Source organism: Galeopterus variegatus, unplaced genomic scaffold (genome assembly GCF_000696425.1).
Source record: "Galeopterus variegatus unplaced genomic scaffold, G_variegatus-3.0.2 Scaffold982, whole genome shotgun sequence".
NCBI lineage: Eukaryota > Metazoa > Chordata > Mammalia > Dermoptera > Cynocephalidae > Galeopterus > Galeopterus variegatus.
This window is the reverse complement of record NW_007727093.1, coordinates 146,516-163,493: the sequence shown is the minus strand read 5'-3', so window position 1 is coordinate 163,493 and position 16,978 is coordinate 146,516. Positions and strand designations below refer to the sequence as shown.

The following is a 16,978-nucleotide window of genomic DNA, read 5'->3' as shown; positions in this document are numbered from 1 at the left end:
GTTGTGTTTCTCTTTTATGTGTGCTATTGCTAGGACCTAATACAGTGATCCATGAATGAATGAACCAAAGAAGGTGAAGAGAGGCAGGAAGAAATGTCAGAAGTTAAAAGTGGCCTTTAGGACAAACCAGAGTACTACCTTAGCTTGTTACTGTGGACATCAGTTGTTGGATGGGCTTTCCTTGTTTTTCTTCCTTTGTGGGGAGGGAAACTAAGAGATTAAAGAAAAATTCCCTGGGTCTCTGCAAAGATGCCCTGAGAAGAAATAGGGCTGGAAAGTCTTGGCCGAGTCCCCTAAGTACCACCACGGAGTTTTTCTACCCTTGTCTAGATGCATAAGTCATCTCTTTCTAATGACCTCTTGTCTTGACTGGGAGTTTCTGAAATTCTGGATATCTCAGCTGGACACACATCATACCCATCAGCATCAATTTCGGGGATGTCAGGATGGAGAGTCATGTCCGTGTTTCGTAAGTGGTTTGTGATGAGCCACACTGCTCTGTGTATACCCTTGAATGAGGTCATATGAAAATACGAACAATTATGATGTTGATTTCTGCTGTACCTGAGAACGTGTATCCCCAGCTTGGTGGCAATCTGGTGGCAGGCTGAGCTGAGGTGGCTTTTTTGCCATAAGGTGCAGAAAAGGAAATATGGAGACAAATGCCAAAAGTCTTGGGATGGAAGGTGTGGGTCCTGAATGGATGTGGGGACTGGGAGAAAAGACGTTAGTCCTGGGTGACCGGAAGGAGGGGCAGCACTTAGGAAAACAAGGAGTTCCAGAAAGTGATGCCATTGGGGGTAATCAGTGAAGAATTCCTTCTAATGGGGGGTGGGCAGCAGGTGGATTTGAGGAGAAGCATCAGGACTGGACTGTCTTCTGGGAACAGTCACTTGCACAAACCCAGCTGGGCCTCTTTGGTCAGCTGCTTACTTTGTGGAAAGGCTTAGAGTCATTTCCTCATGCACTGAGAACACATCCCTCACTCTTTCCCTTCTGGAGGAGCAGCTCTACGGAGTTTGCCCTGTTGCACGAATGATGGGCATCCATCCACCAGCGAAGGGACCCTTGACCAGCAGAGGTGCCCATCTTTGGTCCCCACTTTGTGCATGCCGCCCCCACCCTGGCCAGGTGCTCAAGGAGGCAGGAATCCTAGCAGGGGAAGAATGTGCTTTAGGAAGAGCAAATCTGAGCTAGAGGGCTGACTTTAGCACATGCTGCTGTGCAGCCTTGAACAAGTGTTTAATCCATTGGCATCCCAGTTGCCCATTTTCACATAGGAATAACAAGAGTATGGGAGAATCTTTCATAAAGGTTGTGCTCGAGGAAAAATGCATTTGTTTCCATGGAATAATTGGCATAAAGACCTAGCTGTTTCGCAGGGCCTCACCATCCAGTGGTTCCTATCCTTTGAGAGCGCTTGAGGGCAAAAGAGGTGCGATGCCAAGGGCTTGCTCTTCCTGGATTGAGATCTCAGGGAAGTCCTAAGTGCACTAGAGTTTTATGTTATTTATCTACCAGTTTTGTATGCGTTAACCTATTTTGTGGGAAACAGGCAGTGTCAACATGAGGGTGGCAATCCAATGATTGCCTAAATCTTAAAAGAGAGGGCAAAGTCCTTTCCCCATTTTGTCACAGCCCTCCAACCAGATAAACAACTCTTGATCCAGATGACTTTTGTAAGTGGGACAATGTATGTAAGAAGTCTCGGGCTCAAAGGTCTGCAGGGACAGATGGGTCATATTTGTGACACATGCCACTGATGGAAATGTGCGTGCACACTGTTGAGCAGTGAGTCTTGTTCCCAACTGGGAGCACATGTCCCATCAGAGGGGCAGCCATTGGGACCCCCAGTCTCAGCTCATGGATCACTCAAAGGAATGCAGACCTGAAGTTGGCCCTTCCCCTGGTTAATCAAGAGAAATGGTGGATATGGATTTTCAGGTGAAATCTCCTGATTCTGAGTTTTAGTTCCAATATTTACAAAGTATATTGCATAGGCCAAGTGTGACACATATTCAGACCATGTCCTCTTATGGATGCATAGTAGATTCTCAATGTGTGTCTGTCCATCCCACTGTTAGAGGCGGACTTCCACTAGGAGAAAGGCTTTGGTGCCTCTGCAGATGCCGACCCCATGAGTAGCTCCACTGAAACTGCTGTTGGTAGAAGATGTCATTAGCAAAGGGGGTGCTCAGAGGAACTTTGGGGACAGGATGGGGGAGAGATGTGACCGCTGGCAGAGAACAGAGCCATAGTCCTTGGCTGATTCATCACTGTAGTTAGAATAGGTGAACTGAAGAGAACCGAATGGAAAACCTTTTGGTTCCAGAAACTAGAAGTAGCAATGAAAGGAGTAGCATGGGTTAAAAAGAAATAAAAATGCCACTTACTTAATAAACACCTGAATAGCATTCACTATGTGCCAGGCCCTGTTCCAATTATTTTACTATATCAAATCATTTAATCCTTCTCACAGCCCTAAGAGGCAGGTTCTAATATTACCCCCATTTTATAGATGAGGAAACTGAGGCACAGAAAGGTTAAATGACTGGCCAAAGTCACACAGCTGGTAAGTGGCAGGCTGGGATTTGGACCCAGGACTCACAGCCCTAAGAGGCAGGTTCTAATATTACCCCCATTTTATAGATGAGGAAACTGAGGCACAGAGAGGTTAAATGACTGGCCAAAGTCACACAGCTGGTAAGTGGCAGGCTGGGATTTGGACCCAGGTATCCCGCCTCCAGAATCCACACTCTCACCATGTCTCTTGGCCACACTTTAACAGAAAAATTTTGCCTAGCAATGAACAATTATGATTTTGAAGACTGTAAAAATGTGTAAAAGTGGTTTATATCATATTAATTTAAAAATTAGTTGTCAAATTACATGTGTGCTATAACTCTGTTAGAGAACAATGCATAGAAAGACTAGATGTACAAAACATGAAAATTATGAATGTTATGCTACATTGGTTACAGATAATGCCTTCTTTTATTGATCTAATTGTTTACCATGAAGCTTTATTACTTGCGTGATGTTTTAATAATGACTAGAAACCATTTACAGGTTTGCAAACTCTTCCCCCTCTTCTTTCTCTCTGACTGTAGCTTACAAGGAACCCTGCTTGTGTCTAAGAGCACATGCGTCCCATCAGCCAGTACTGTATTTACAGAGTGGGTGTGTTTCATTCAAGGAACCCAGTCTGAGGAACTCCCAAACTCACAACTTGCCTAAGACTTGACCCAGGAATGATGGGGTGTGCTTCTGTTTGCCAGCTAATATTGCATTCCCATGTGGCAATAGCATAAATACAATTTGAAACTATACAATTCTTATGTCGTTTTAAAATTCAGGATGATTCACATTGTTTCCATTTTGCACATAAATTGAGACTTTATTAATGTTTGGAATTAAGTGCTGTTTCAAATTCACTCCAGTCTTGCACTAATAGGACTCTAGTGCTCATTGCTTGCTCCAAGTTGATAGGTTTCCAGGGCTACTAGAGATAGAATGTTCTTAAAGGGCTTAGCTCAAAACCAACCCCAGCATCTCCCCTACTCTGTGTTGGGGTAGGCATGCCATGCAGCAAACATTTGTCAAGAACTTACTGAGTCAGGTACCCTCAACACTGGCAACAGGGACTTCAGTCTCTGTTCTCAAGGCACTCACGTTCCAGTGACTTCTTAACTGCCAGTTCATTCAACACCTGCTTTTTATTGACCATTTACTATGTGCTAAGCCCTGTGGTCTGGAGGATTTTGAATATTTTATACCCCAGATGTTTATATCCCAAGCCCTGCCTGGATCCACACTACCTCTGCTCTGTCCTTGCTGAGTGACTTAACCTGTCCATGCCTCAGTTTCCCACACCGTAAACTGGCAATAGTAAAATTACTTGCCTCCCAGGGTGGTTGGGAGGATTAAATGAGTGAATCATGAGAGACTGGCTGGACCTTGGTAAACGTGCAGTGCATACTAGGTATGATTATTTTAGAAGCTGCTGTTGGGTAATTCTTATGAAACCCTTTTGCCTTCGGATAAAGGCCCCGGCCTTATCTCTGGATTTCTGGTACGCACAAGGGTTATCCTATCTCAACAGGGAGTGGACTCTTAGCTACATACTTTCCTAAGGCTCCGTGACCCCTACACAGACTTCATAGGCACCAGGGCTAGCACAGCGTGATCTCTAACATCATAAGTCACAGATGATGTCTGGATTAGAGCCACTTACAACCTGTTGGGCTTTGTGCAAAATGCTCTGTCTTATTGACTTTCCAGGTCAGCCTGGGAGGGGGGTACAATTAGAATCCCACTTTCCATGTGAGGAAGTGGAGGCTCCACACAGTTCTATGAAACTTTTCCCAAGGCTCATAAGTGGAAAAGACAGAATCAGGCAGTCTGAGCGTTAACCAAAATGTTTGGCTGACTGTCATCAGAGGCAAACTCTTCATCTACCAATATTCCACATGTAAAGGCCTGAAAATCAAATGGCACAGTTTTATTAAAAAAACAAAAAAACAAAAACACTTATGCAGAAATTACTTGGAATAGGCACTGTAAATATTCATTAAAAAAACAAAAAAACAAAAAAACAAAAACACTTATGCAGAAATTACTTGGAATAGGCACTGTAAATATTAACTGATATAGGTCCCATTATTAAGACCATTATACAGAAAAGGAAGCTGAGACAAAGAGAGGTTAAATAACCTCTCCCAGTTTGCGCAGGTGAGAATAATGGGGTAGGACTCACACCCAGGCCTCTATTCTACGCTGCCTCGCAGGTAAGCACACGCAGATGCCTCCCTGAACTTTGGTTTTATTATATAACTCACTGCTAAATAAGAACAAACCTGGATTTAGTTAGGAGAGACTTTATTCAAAAGGATTATTGCAGGGGTGGGTGGAGTTTGGGGAAGGGACTATTGCAGTCGTGGAATGCTCTAACCATGCAGTCTGCAAGTATCTCAAGGATTAGGCAAAAAGCATTTTGCTTTCACAGGGAGGAGGAAACAAGGCAGGAGAGAACTGGGCGTTGGGGGTGAGTTCTCAGTAGTGTCATGATGAGACAGCAGGTGAGGGCTGATCAGGAGTGGCTGCACAGTGGGGTTGTTTGCTGGCTGAGGGTGGGCCAGGGCCTGGGGCAAGGAGAGAATCTATACCAAAGTTAAGTTAACAGACACTTTGTTCTGATCTATCAGTAGGGACAAGCAGGTCAGCTAATCATTTACGAGGTAAAGAAGGAGCACTTGGAGACTCTGAGTCTGGCCTTGTCTTAGGTGATCACAGGAGCGTCTTGAGTCTCATGGAAGTCATATGGGGAAGGCAGGTACCTTGCAGTGAGCCATTTCCCAGAACACAAAGGGTGGGAGGATTTTTTAATCTTTGCTGTTTTCCAGGATCACAAGGCTTGGGTAAAGTTCAACATTTCCGTGACTTGGTTTATATCTATCACCTCCTAGGTGCCAGGCTCTTCCTAGAGAGTCAGATCCTGGATTCGCAAAGCTGGCCAAAGACACTACCTTCAAAAATGGCTGCGACATTATTCTCTACTTGGGGAAAATGGGGTCAAGATCAAAGGATCTTCTCCTTGCTCTCATCCCTTTATCTGCCACGCTGGCATCTTTCACTCAGTACAGTGTTTTCAAGGTTTCTCTAGGTCACAGCATGTATTGAAACTTCATTCCTTTCTATTGCTCAATACTGTCCCATTGTGTGGATAGACCATGTTGTCCATCCACTCGCCAGCAGATGGACATTTGATTAGTTTTCTTATTACTTTTTTGGTTGTTATGAGTAATGCTGCTAGGAACATTTGTGTACAGGTTTTTGTGTGGACATGTGCTTTCATTCCTCTTGGGTACATACCTAGGAGAGAGATTGCTAGGTCATCTGGTGACACCATTTTTTAACCTTTTGGGGAACTGCCAGAAAAGCAGCAGTTACTAGTTTAAGTGTTTATAATGAGTGAAAAAGGTGGATTTTAGGCAAGACACTCAAACTAATTTGAGAAAGAAGGGGGTTATTATGGGGCTGTTGGGTGTCTTAGGCATGTGTGAGGAGGAGAGCACTTGAGGTTCACCAGAAACTGGGATGCCATCATGAGCCAGGACGACTGGTCTCCACTGCCATGGATGCCATCTGGTTTGAGGCTCTGCTCTTTGTGGCTTTGCTTTATTACTCTTCTAGGGTTTAGCCTAGATCTCCATGCAAAGGATGAAAGACGGCCAATTGTTCCCTAGCTAGCTCTTGAGTTTAATGTCCTGGGAGAAACAGTAATGAAGATTGCCTGGCGTCTTGCAGCCACAGTTTCACATTTCTGGGAGGGAAAAGCTGGTTGACCCTGGTTCAATCAGCCACATCAAGGGGTCGGGTCATGCAGGACAATTGTTACCTTAAGGCTTCCTGTGGGGAAGGGGCAGCTCTTAGCATCATGGGTGGGGATATGCATCCAACAGCACTGAACACACCAGAATGTTTGTGGGATGCAAGGCCAGAAGAAGGACTGGAAAGTGCAGAATCCAGGTTCCTCACCTGGACTTGGGCAACAGATGTTGGACTCCAAGTTTGGGTGCAGGTGACCGTTTGTGTGCTTTCGCGGTCAGCAGATCCACCTGGGTGAATGACCCTTTGTCACCTGCCATGGCTCTCCAGGGAGCAGCAGGTGCCCTAGCTGAGTGTGTATGTGCCAGGGCCATGGCCTTCACCTCTGCACTGCAAAAGGTTCTCTCTGCATAAAGGAAACGTGAACTGGGAACTTTGAACTCTATGGCCCCAATACGTCCAGCTTATTAAGACAATAGTAAAACAGACTCACAAAGTCTGGTGTGTCACGGAATGGGAGAGGCCCTCCATGAAACTCCTGGCCTCACCCAGCACAGTGTGCATAATCAGGTGCCAGGGACACTTTTCACTGCAACTTTGTTCTAAGTTAGATATTTTCAGGTTGATTCATATCTTTCCTTGTGGACCTCACAGGATCATTCTGGGGCTGGCTTCCCCTTATCCTCCTTGGCTTCTCTCGTTTTCACTTACCTCATCTGTAAAATGGGAATGATGATCTCTACTGCAGAAATTTGGGGTATAATTTTACAATAAGACAGACTTATCCACCAGCTACATTTAGGAGTTTCTAGGGAAAGTCTGCACAGCACCGTGTCCACTGTCTGGTGAACTTGCCACCGTCTAGTATCTGGCCTCAGCACTGTAGACCCGGGAGTTGGATTTGTCGAGCAGCTGGTCAATTTTTTCCAGGCAAATCCCCCTTTACTGGGCTCACAAAACCATTATACACATTTATTATTACATACCAGAACCAGAATCCCAATGTATTAATTTGCAACATGGACGGTGTCTGTCACATGGCCCAGACACGTGTGTCTGCCTCTGTCAGTACTGTCTCCTCTTCTGGCCGGGCCTGGGTCGGAAACCTCGTACACACAGGGTGCTAGTTCCTGGGCACCAATGCATGAAAAAGGAGGAGAGGGAGCAAAGGTCAAATGAAATCAATTACGGAAGCCAGATACGGTCATCTCATAATACGGGCGTCAGAAGGACAGGAGTGCCCATAACACTGTAGCTCTTTCTTGGGCAGTGTTTGCAGATGCCAGCTGTGCTGGCCTTTCTCTCATACCCTTTTCTGCACATACAGAGATGGCCAATCTGCATTCTAATCAGCATGGCCTTTAAAAGAAATTACACAAGAAAAATAAGTACTTTTTTTTTTTTTTTTGTCCTTTTTTTGTCTTTTTTCGTGATCAGTAACGGGATCGCAACCCTCGGTGTCGCGCCCGCACCGCGCTCAACCAGTGAGCGAACCGGTCTCTCTATATGGGATCCGAACCCTCGGCGGGAGCGCCGCCCTCTACCGAGTGCGCCACCGGGCGGGCCCAAAATAAGTACTTTCTTGTTGCAAGAATAGAAAACATGAGACAAAGCCCCCTCCATTCTGTCTCTCCTCCTGGGGGAAGCCACTGTTACCATGTTGGTGTCTCTCCTTCCAGATCCCTTTTTTACATTTCCATACACAGGGAGGTATAGAATTAGCATTAAATTTGATTCTATTAATAAGTGGTATCTGCAACTCGCTTTATTTTGCTTAACAAATTATCCCAGAGCAATATCTCTGTCCATGTATATAGTTCTATTCCATCTTTTAAAATTGCTGTGTCACTTTTCGTTATATGTACCATAATTTGTGTAACAGTCCTCCTATTCAGGGACATTTCAGTTAACCTCTTCTTTCACTTTTATGTACAGTGCTGTAAAGAACATCATGTATGCGTCTCAGTAGATGTGTTTCTCTAGGATAGAGACTGAGACTTTTTGGGTCAAAAGATATGCACATTTAAAGTGGTGGTAGAGTTTAGTCGTCCACACATTTACTAACAGGGTATGTAAATGCCCATCCTCTCTTTGAGGACAGTAGCCCTGTGGTCAGATTCCAGGTGTTATCGTTAACTTGGAGGTCAGACATCTTTTCACACTGATCTTTGAGTTGATTCTCAGTGTGCACTCTGATTCTCCTATTTTCCTGTCTTTTGGGGGGAAACCTGACTATAGCCCCTGACTACTGACAAGAAAGAGCCCTCAATGAGTACAGGAAAGGTCACATGACACAGCCAATGTGAAATGACTTCTCATTGTGAAAACCGGAGAGACGTGTTAACCGTTATAAAGTTACTATGGTGTGGCTCAAAGGGCAGTTTTACGTCTGTGCTGTCTTCAACTTCTAAACTTCAGATAGCTACGTTTTGTACTTGTGGGCATAAAACGTTTCTTCCAGGGTCCACAGTATCTTCCCAACTGGGTTGGGCAAAATCCCATCTCAAATTCTGAGAGGTCTGACACATAACGTGTATTTTACATATTATATCGTCCTCTGCTTTCCAGAAGCAGGGTGCTGAGGGCTTTCTATCTGATTTCTGTTATCACAATTTCTAGGGTTGACGTCTAGTCAATGGCTTGGGGTGGGGCGTGGGTGGAGAAACAGAGCAGGGGAGGTGAGACGTGCAGGTGGCTAGAAACCCTTCCTCTTTTATAATCCAGAAGGAACTGGCTGCTGTGGGCAGCCCCTGTCCTGTGTCTCCAAAAAGCAAAAACAAATCCAAAGCATTACTATGTAATGAATGTTTGAATGTAGGTTTTATGGAGTAGAGGTCACATCCAATACTACACAATACAGATTAATAAAAACTGTCATTAAATGTCTTGGTTTTCCCTCCCAAGTTCTTTGGCCACCAGCCCCTCCCACCCCACCCCACCCCAGGGCCTTTTTCCTCCTACCTGTGCCTCCAGCCTCACCCTCCCAATTCTACCCTCTTCTCTTTCTTTATCTGGAGAAATGTGCCGGTCTCGGCTTCTCCATCCATTTCCCCTAGCAAAGATACTTCCTCAGGACCCCCTCTCCTCACAGAATGTGACAACCATAAATGAGAGACAATGCTTTCCTTATTATATAATTTCTCCTGTTGTTCTGGTTTGAGCTCACTCCGTATTGCATTAACCCTTTGCAGGTAGTGATTCCGGGATTGGCCACGCTTTGTCCAAGTATCTGGACACACTGGGCTTCACAGTATTCGCCGGAGTTTTGAATGAAAAGGGCTCAGGAGCGGAGGAGTTGCGAAGAACCTGCTCCGAGCGCCTGTCGGTGCTCCAGCTGGACATCACCAACCCGGAGCAGATTAAAGCTGCTTACAGCAAAGTTGTAGACAAGGTGCAGGACAGAGGTACCACCTTCAGCCACCAGCACCCTCTGTGGCCGTCACCCTCCTCACCGACAGCCAGCTCTCGTTCAAGCCCTGGGTGACCATGGTGACCTACTCCCCTCTGACGACTGACTGCACCTGAGGACACTGTTCTTGACCCCCTACCACATGCTGGGGCCCCTACAGACATGAGGATGTTAGGAATGACTCAGACGCGCGTCCCGTCCTGACAGAACTTACAGGATTCCCTGTCCTGTTCCTTCTAACATCTTCTCCCCCATCCCCTCCTTATTACTTTCCTCCCCACAATACTAACATGTGTTAGATTTCCCCAGCTTGGGGAAAAATGACATTGTGGTCACTGTCCTCCCTTAACCACTGCCCTTTCTCTTGTCCCTCCTTTGTGACTGTATTAGTCAGTCTCTGTTGCTTATAACAAAATACCTAGAACCAGGTAATTTGTAAGAAAACAAAATTTATTGCTTACAGTTTTGTAGGCTGGAAAGTACAAAGTCCAGGGAACACATCTAGTGAAGGCCTTCCTTGGTGGTGGCTTCAGTGACACAGGGTGTCACATTGTGAGATGGTGGAGCAGAGAGAGAGCTCCTTGAGCGTTCTCCTTTTAAAGCCCTCAGAACCACGCCCATGACCACTGTTAATCCATCAATTTATTACTCAGAGAATGGATCAATTCATTTACTAGGCACAGTCCTCATAGTCCAATCACCTCTTCAAGGCCCCACCTCTCAATTACTATCGTAGGATTTCCCACCATCTTTACACCATCATAGTGGGGACTAAGTTTTGCGGGGGGGACATCAATCCACAGCAGAGGCCAAGCCCTTCGGAACCCTGTTGCCCTCTGTTTTCACTTCACCTCCAATTCGACGTTGGCTCTCACCATGCCTCCCTAACTGGTCTGGAAAGCTAATTGGTATCATCCTGAAGACCAAGTTCTGAACCTCTCTGCAGTATTTAAACATGCTGATCATGCTCTTCTCCTTGGCTTTGGGGTCCACAGCCCCCTGTTGCCCTCCTAGCTCTCTGATCATTCTTCCTGCTTCTCCTGGATGAGCCTCTTCCTCTGTCTTCCCCACAAATGTGAATGCTTCTGAGGGCTTCCTCCCCGAACTTCCCACTCCACGTTCCTGGGCCATACTGCTCTCTTCCTGTACCTGGGGTTCTCAATCTTGCTGCATGTTAGAGTCACCTGGGGAGTGTTTAAAACTACCCATGCTCGGGCCCAAGATGGGCCGTGTAACTTGGTGGACCCAATGCAAAATGGAATTTGGGACTCCTCATTTGAAAAATGATTAGGAATTTAAGGTGTTGACATCAGAGAATTAAACCAAGCAAGGGGCCTTTCGGAAGTGGCAGGCCCTGTGTGACTGCACAGATCCTAAATCTTGCCCGGGTGCCCTTACCCAAAGATCCAATTAAATCTGTATCCCTAGAAGGGGATCTCAGGCATCAGTAGTTTTCAGACTTCTCAGGTGGTAGTAATGTTAGGTCAGGGTTGAGAAACACCAATTGATGTCAATAACTTCTACATCTCCATTACCAACCTAATCCTTCTTCTTGATGTCTGGACCTACATATTTAAAATTGTCTCCCAGACGTTTCCACTTATATCCCCGAGGCTTCAACCTCAACCTGTCAAAACCTGCCCTCATTGTCTTTTTCCCCTGCTGCTGCTGGTCTGCAAATCAGTTTGCTCGTGCGCATTCCATGGCTCAGATGCTAGCACTGTGTTTGAAACCCCCAGCCCTGGTCCCTGCGTCCTATTGGCCCCAAGTCCTGTCGATTCCAGCTCCTACATATTATCGTCCAGCCCCTTCTCACCATCTCCTGGCAGCTGTGGCTCAGTGCAGGCCTGCATCACCTCCCGCCTGGGTCACCGCAGATGCCTCTCTGCACCCGACTGTTGTTCCCCATTACTTTCTGAATAGAGAGTAACCTTCACAACATGCCCATCTCACAAGGTGACCCATCTCCTAAAACCCCTTTGACAGGCAGAGCCTCTATGTGTTGGGTTCCTCCCAGCAGCCAGAACAGAAAGTGCTACTTTGCACCTCTGCATATCCAGCTTCCTCTCTCTGGAATCTTCCTCTCCCTTTCAGTCCCTTTTGGGACCCTTGCCTTTGTCCAGCTGCACTCTACTCCCATGGGAGATGCAGCTCACACATGACATTTCTTGCATGACCTTCCTGGTAACCCAGGCTGCATTATTCCCCTCCTCTTCTGGACAAGCACTCGTTATGCCTTGCATGTATCTGTATTACTGCACTATTGTAAATATCTGTGCATCTCCCACTCCTTACCTCTAGCTTCTCTGAGAACAAGAACCATGTATCTATCAGGATTCTTTCAGATGCAAGTGACATAACCCAATTCAAAATTGCTAAAGCAAAAGAGAACGTATTTGCTTATATAACTGAAAAGACCTGTTGGCTTCAGACATGGCTGGATCCAGGCACTTAAGCAATGTCATTAGGACTCCATCTCTATTTCTTAGCTCTGCTTTCTCCTGTGTTGGCTTCATTTGGGGGATTTCCATGGAGGCCTCAGACACTTCCAGCTCACATCCTCTTTACAGCTGATATCCCAGCACTAGGAGAGTAATGACACCTGCCTCACTTGGTAGTTGGAAGATTAGTTATTATGTAGAGAGTACTTAGAAGAGTCCCTAGTGTGAGGTAAGCACTCAATAAAGCCTCCTATTTTCCATTCATTCAACATTCAGTACCATCCCTGGCACATAATAAATACTCAGTAAACATCTGATAAATGAGAAGAGAAGAGAAAAAAAATAGGTTGTTGGCTATTAGAAATTACTTTTCAGCAAGTTTAGTAATTTGCAGTCATTTTTCTAGAAAGGCAGTTTTCCTGGCCTGGTCTTTTGCCATCTGATAGGGTTGAGCTCGTCCCTCTTATAAGTCTGACTTCATGTTGTCTTATTCAATGCAGACCCCATTAGTGAGGCCCACGAGGGCAGTGCTGACCATGTTAAAGGATAACGCAGTGGGTTCTAGGTAGGGAAATCCCACAGTGCTGTCCAGGCATAGGGTTGTGGTAAGTACAGTTTCTAAGCTGTGCGTCCCTGTTGTTTTGTAGCCAGCATCCTGGAAGGCAGCCTTCCTCTGAGATGGGATGGCTGGTACTCCTGCCGGCTCTCCTTGGGGTTTCCCTGAACTTCAGCCTCCCAAGTCAAAGAGTAACTGGAGTTTAAGACCAACAAGAAGGATGTTTGCCAAAGAACCATCTGGGGTCTGTAGATAAACTGGAAAACCTCAGCTCCTATAAAAGGGCCAGCAACTGTGCTGTGTTCCTACACAGCATATTATTCAATGAGTATTAACATATTGCTAATTATGAACTAATTTCATTAGTATTAAACCATTATTAAGTCCTACTGGCCAGCTTAGAATTCCACTACTAATTGCAAACTATAGCCCCACCTGTGTTTTTAAAACATTTTGTTTTGAAGTAATTGTAGATTTATAGGAAGTTGCCAGTATTAAACCATTATTAAGTCCTACTGGCCAGCTTAGAATTCCACTACTAATTGCAAACTACAGCCCCACCTGTGTTTTTAAAACATTTTGTTTTGAAGTAATTGTAGATTTATAGGAAGTTGCAAAGAAATGTACAGAGATCCTATGTACCAGCCTCCCCCAATGTTAACATCTTGCCTAACTATAGGACAACATCAAAACCAAGAAATTGACATTGGTACTACCCACAGAGATGACTTAGACTCACCTGTTGTACATGCACTCATTCATGTGTGTGTGTGTGTGTGTGTGTGTGTGTGTCCACGAATGCAGCTCTGCAATTTTTAACACGTATAGCTTTGTGTAACAGTCCCCACAATCATGACACAGAACTGTTCCATCACCACCAGACTTTCTCACGCTACCTTTTCAGAGCCATACTGCCGTCCCCAACCCCTGGCGATCGCTAATCTGTTCTCTATTTCTTTAACCTTGTTATTTAAAGACTGTTATCTAGACCCACTACCTGTGAGCTAAGAGTGTTTTTTACATTTTTCAATGGTTAAAAGAAATCAGAAAAAGAAGGATATTTTTTGACACATTGAAATTATATGGAATTCAAATGTCAATGTCTGTAAATAGTTTTATTGGAGCACAGCTACTCCCATTCATAAACATATAGACTGTGGCTGCTCTTGTCCTGTGATGGCACTAGGGCCTGCAAAGCTGAAATCTTTACTATCTGGCCTTTTACAGAAAACATTTGCCAACCCCTGTTCTGGGACATTCTCCAGCTGCATGTTGACTGGTCAAAGGTGTGCATCAGGCTGATGGATTAAGACCATCACCTGCTGTGAAAGAGACGTCCTGTCCTCTCCCCTCATCAGCATGCTAATAGCTATTCAGCTCTGAGTGCCAGGCATCATCTCATGTAATGTTCACAATCGTTAACATGTGTAAATGTCACACTGCAAACTCGGGTGTGCAAGAAATGTAATTTCACTTTCTGTAACTCAACTCAATTTCTGTTTTGAGCCATCTTTCTGCCATGTGGCAAAAACTATTTCAGTCACTTTGAGCCTCACCTCATTACCCCAGGGTAGCATTGGGGTAGCATTTAAATTCCTGGGGATGGGGCATTTGGTCTTTGATGGTCCATGCTTCATGCTGGCTGCAGCTGCGATGTCCTGTGTTCTGTCCAGTCCTCATGCAGGTTGGCTGCGGCCACCTCCTTGTTGCCATCAGCCAGGCACTGTCAGGCTTGTGCCATCCTTTCTAGCACTGAGACTCATTCGGCTCCCATACTGTGGGTTCTTACCCTTCAGTGTGCACTGGGACCACAGGAGGCACGTTCTGTCACAGATGCTGAGCTCAACAGCACTTTCTGATCAACACTGTCTGATCCAGCAGGTCTGAGATGATGTTCAAGGATTTGCATCGCTAACAAGATGTCAGGTGATGCTGATGCTGTGGTTGGGGACCACACCTCGAGAACTACTGTCCCACACCACACTGGGGCTCCAGAACCTCAGAGAATATGTTCCGGGTCTGTGTAACTAAGAACACCCCAGATCCTGTCACCTCTGTTTCTCCCGGGTAAAAAGGACCAAGATCACTCACCTCAGTACCAGACCCCTCCACCCCAAGCATCTGGAGTTTATGTATCACCTCTTTCCTACTATATAGGGCAGTGGTCCCCAAGCTTGGTTTTACATTGGAATCAACTGGGGAATTTTTAAAAAACTACAAGTGTCTGGATCCCTTCTCTCCCCACCCCAGAGCTTTTGACCTAACAGGCTGGAATGTGGCCTGGACATTGGGGTTTTTCAGAGCTCCCCAGGTAAGCCTAATGGGCAGTTAAGGTTGAAAACAGCTACTTGTGGGCAATTGTAACTGCAGGATCAGCATCACCCGAGAACTTGCTAGAAACACAGATCCTCAGGCCCCACCCCAGACACCCCAACTCAGAATCTCTGGAGGTGGGGCCAGCAGTCTGTGTTTGAACAAGCCCTCTCGGTGATTCTGATGCATGTCAAGGGGTTCAGGCTGGTTGAGGCAGGGAACAGAGCTCAGAGACTATCAGGGACCCTGCAGTCACCCCAGGTCTTGCCGATTCTCCTCTAGTTTTCCTGTCTTTTTGGACTAGGGAATCTTTTCTAGTTTAGGGACAGTTTATATCATCCTGCATTGCTATAAAATACTATACTGTCTCTATGCATGCCTTGCAGGGAGAAACAGGAAGTACTCTTGAACTTCAAAGCCAGGCAAAGACTCATTACTTTCCACTTGCTATGTCAGCCATTCTCAGATAACACAAATATCCAGCTGCCTGCATGTAGGAAAAGGCTTTGAGGCAAAAGAAAAAACCTCCCAAAGATCATGCTTAATATTTCACACACTTATAACTCCCGAAAGAAGGTAGTCTTAGGTATTCAGGGCAACTGAGGTTCAAAAGTTTGTTCGAAAGGATATGCCTAGATCCTAGATCTCACAGGGGTGTGCCTGACTCCGGAGCTTAAAGCACTAAAAATCCTCTCACTCCCCGGTCTGGCCATCCTCAGAGCTGTTCCTTTCTGTCCTCAGGACTGTGGGCTGTGGTCAACAATGCCGGGATCATTGGCTTCCCAGGCGATGGAGAGCTCGTTCCCATGACCATCTACAGGCAATGCATGGCCGTGAATTTCTTTGGAGCTGTGGAAGTTACGAAGACCTTTCTGCCTCTTCTTAGGAGAGCCAAGGGGAGGTTGGTGAATATCAGCAGCATGGCAGGTGAGTCGGCCTTTCCCCACATGAGCGTGCAGTGCCTGTTGCAAGACGTGACTTGCTGTACTCTGTGTGGCTGAACATGAAAGCAGAGCATGCAAGGGCAGAGCTGGGTGGGGATTAGTCAGACTGTGTTGACCTTAATACAATAAAACCTTTCTTCCCTTCCAAATCCTTTCATGTACAAACTCTTATCTACCTTCTAACTCATCTAGTCATAACTGGGGATTTAGGGCTCCTAAATCTTCACAATGCGACTGCCCATGTAAGAGCTTCCTAGATCTAGACAGAAAATCCCATATTCCTAGTAATGTCAGCATTACAGGCAATCTGTTTTCAACCCCCTCTGAACATAGCACATGCTGCTGTCCTCTGTAGCTGAGCAGGCAGGTGTCTTTCCTCCGCTTGTACTATCAGAGCCCCGTGCCTCAGTCAGCCGCCTCCTGGACTTTACCATAAAACCATCCCCAGCATTTTGGAGTCAACACATTTGGGTCGGGATGTGACATTTGATGACCTGTCTTTCTCCACTTCAAAGAACAAAGAGTCAACAACTTATGCAAGGGTGTAACAATCTCACTTCTTATGAACGAGGACCGTGCACGTGACATCACACACACACGAGTATAATACACTTTTTCTAGGACAGACATTTTCAAACTGGGAATCTGCAGAGCTTTACTCAGCTTTGAAGACCATCTATGGGCTTCTATTTTGGGTCACTGTGTGGGTGAGCGGGAAGCCAAAGGACTGGACTCTGGAATCTACCATCCTGTCTTGAAATAGAGGAATACCCCTCCTCACTGTTGGACCAATTGGTTCTAAGTAAGAATTTTTAAAATAAAGGGTCCGACCAGTTTTTTTTTTTTTTTGGTTGGTTGGTTTTGTGTTTGTGTGTATGTGTTGTTGTTTTTTGTTTGTTTTTTCTTTTCTTTTCTTTTTTTTTTTTTGTCTTTTTCCATGTCCGGCAACGGATCGCAACCCTCAGTGTCGCCCCCGTACCGGACCGGG

At 45.6% G+C, this 16,978-nt stretch overlaps 1 protein-coding gene across 1 annotated transcript in view; it reads left to right on the top strand.

Moving 5' to 3' along the window:
* HSD17B2 (hydroxysteroid (17-beta) dehydrogenase 2) overlaps positions 1-16,978 on the top strand; it is a 66,404-nt gene that overhangs the window by 32,690 nt on the left and 16,736 nt on the right. Inside the window, exons 2-3 of the mRNA XM_008574002.1 lie at positions 9,519-9,731; positions 15,788-15,973. Coding sequence (XP_008572224.1) covers positions 9,519-9,731; positions 15,788-15,973 — 399 coding nt within the window. The remainder of the gene's footprint in view (positions 1-9,518; positions 9,732-15,787; positions 15,974-16,978) is intronic.